This window comes from Etheostoma spectabile, chromosome 2 (genome assembly GCF_008692095.1).
Source record: "Etheostoma spectabile isolate EspeVRDwgs_2016 chromosome 2, UIUC_Espe_1.0, whole genome shotgun sequence".
Taxonomy (NCBI): domain Eukaryota; kingdom Metazoa; phylum Chordata; class Actinopteri; order Perciformes; family Percidae; genus Etheostoma; species Etheostoma spectabile.
Window position 1 is genome coordinate 31,867,576 of NC_045734.1, and position 2,353 is coordinate 31,869,928.

The following is a 2,353-nucleotide window of genomic DNA, read 5'->3' on the forward strand; positions in this document are numbered from 1 at the left end:
CTAATCCTTATGTACATGTATATATATATATATATATATATATTATATATATATATATATGATTTTTGTTATATTTGTTAATATTTTTGTTTTAATTTTTTGTTTTCACTGTTGTTGTGCAACACTGTTGATTTTTTGAGATAAACCACTGAAATGAAACAAATTCTAGAAGCATATTTTGTAGCTTTGCAATACATTGTTCGCTAGATGTAAATTTTAAGTTTAAATTTTTTCAGCAGGAATCTTCTTCAAAAATCTAACAATCACTCCTTTGATTTGAGGCAGACTCAGGCCGTAAACTAGAGGGTTATTAATGGGGGGGATCATCAAATACTCTAAAGAAAAAACAACTGTGATGAAAGGATTCATTATATCAGCCTCAAATCGACTCAATGACATCTCACAGAAGACAGAGAGAGAATAGGTGATGAATGTGATGATGTGAGGCAGGCAGGTCTGGAACGCCTTTCCTCTGAATTCAGACGAGCTTCTCCTGCAGACAAGCAGAATACGGAGATAGGTGTACAGGACGAAGAACAGGGGGGTGAAGACGGTTGTGACCAAAATAGACTGACCTACTATGTTGTTCAGAGTTGTGTCCACACAGGAGAGCTGAACCACAGGCCAGTTGGAACAGAACAGCCTATTCAGGTTATTGCCACACAGCGGTAATCGGATACTAAGATAGATCAGGAAGCCAATAGCAAATACAGGGTAGAGCACGGCAAAAATCACAAGATGTGTTACCATCTTAAATGTCATTTTACTGTGATAGTGTAAAGGCTGGCAAATAGCAACAAATCTATCATAGGCCATGATGCTGAGGAGAGTCATCTCACATGATAAATAGGTGTAAATAACATATATCTGAATGAAACATAATGGACGTGAGATTAAATGAGTGTCAGACACAATGTCCATCAGAAACCTGGGGAAGAAGCCGGCTGAGCCGTACAGAGAGTTAAAAGACAGACAGCTGATAAAAATATACATGGGCTGATGCAGAGACTTCTCCAGATAGACTGTCAGAATAATGACAACGTTAGCAGAGACAATAGTCATGTAGAGCAACAGACACAGACTGAAGAACAGATATCTGAGGGGCCCAAAGTCTGCAAACAGAGTGAACCGAAAATACAAAGGATTCAGGCTGTTGTTGCTCATCATGTCTGCACAACAGCAGAGCTGGAAGAAGAGAAGTGAGAGCAATGGAGAAAAAGAAAGAGGGTAAAAAAACAGATTGAGTTACAGTAAACAGGATTATAATATATCAGCAAAATTTCAACACTTCAAAAGACACAAAACATCCAATAAACTGCATGTAACTGCACATTTCTAACAATTGTGTCTAATATTTTGCATAACCACAACATTTGAGTTAGTTAAAAAAGACATGTTCGAAAACCAGACATGGGTGGAAAAAGATTAGGGTCACATCAACTAAATCAACACGCAATCTCACATTTGTCAATGAATAAGTCAGCTCAATGAAGAAGAGATTTTCTTGCAATCAGCCTGTCTAAAGAGTGTCCTGAAGCTGAGAAATCAGTACATATACCAAACAACAGAATATACTGTATATAACGTTCATGTTATTCATGTGGTCTTTTCAGTTAATACATTCATGAAGATGCTCAGTAAACAGTCTTTGCATCAGTGTATGTGAACATTTAGAATAATACACAGCACCCTCCCCTGACTACAGCAGACTGAGGCAGCAGCTCAACCTTTATCCTGTTTTGCTGTCACACTGAGACCAGCAACCTGTCCACACAGGGTCCACAGGGAGGGACGGTGTGTCCCACACTAATTATGCATTTTTGTGTTATGTTGCATCAGTATACCCAAGCCCAGACTTCCAAGGCCAGAGATATACTTGCATACAGATCACTATAAGGACAACAAGTATAATATAAAAAATATTGAACGGCTGTACCTCATCTTAGAAATGATTTCTACTCGGCACAAATCAAACCCCTGATGAACCTATGTAATACAAACTACGATGCTAGGTGGAAAGACATTGAAGTTGAACTTCTTTTGTCAGAACCATCTTTACAGGCACCACTGGGAAATAAAGACTTAGAAAGGACCTCGGATAAAATCACAATTAAAAATATGGTCGGAGGCTAAACATGAATATAAATTGCACGGTAATCTGAAGATGATAAGGTGGTGTGCCCATGACCTTGATTTCAAGCCAAATCAAACAGATGTTGGATTCCAGAACTGGGTGTCTAAGGGTATAACACATTTCTCATTAACAGATAAAGGTAAAGTGAAAGATTTCCAAACACTTACAACCAGTCATAATCTGAAAAAACAGGATTTTTATAGATATTTACAGATACGT

At 37.8% G+C, this 2,353-nt stretch overlaps 1 protein-coding gene across 1 annotated transcript; it reads right to left on the minus strand.

Annotated features, from left to right (window-relative positions):
- Positions 1–222: 222 nt before the first annotated feature.
- On the minus strand, positions 223–1,409 carry LOC116705285 (olfactory receptor 51I2). The gene has a single exon (XM_032541358.1). It carries the CDS (start codon positions 1,165–1,167, stop codon positions 223–225), a length of 945 nt encoding a protein of 314 aa, XP_032397249.1. The 5' UTR covers positions 1,168–1,409.
- Between the last annotated feature and the right edge of the window lie 944 nt (positions 1,410–2,353).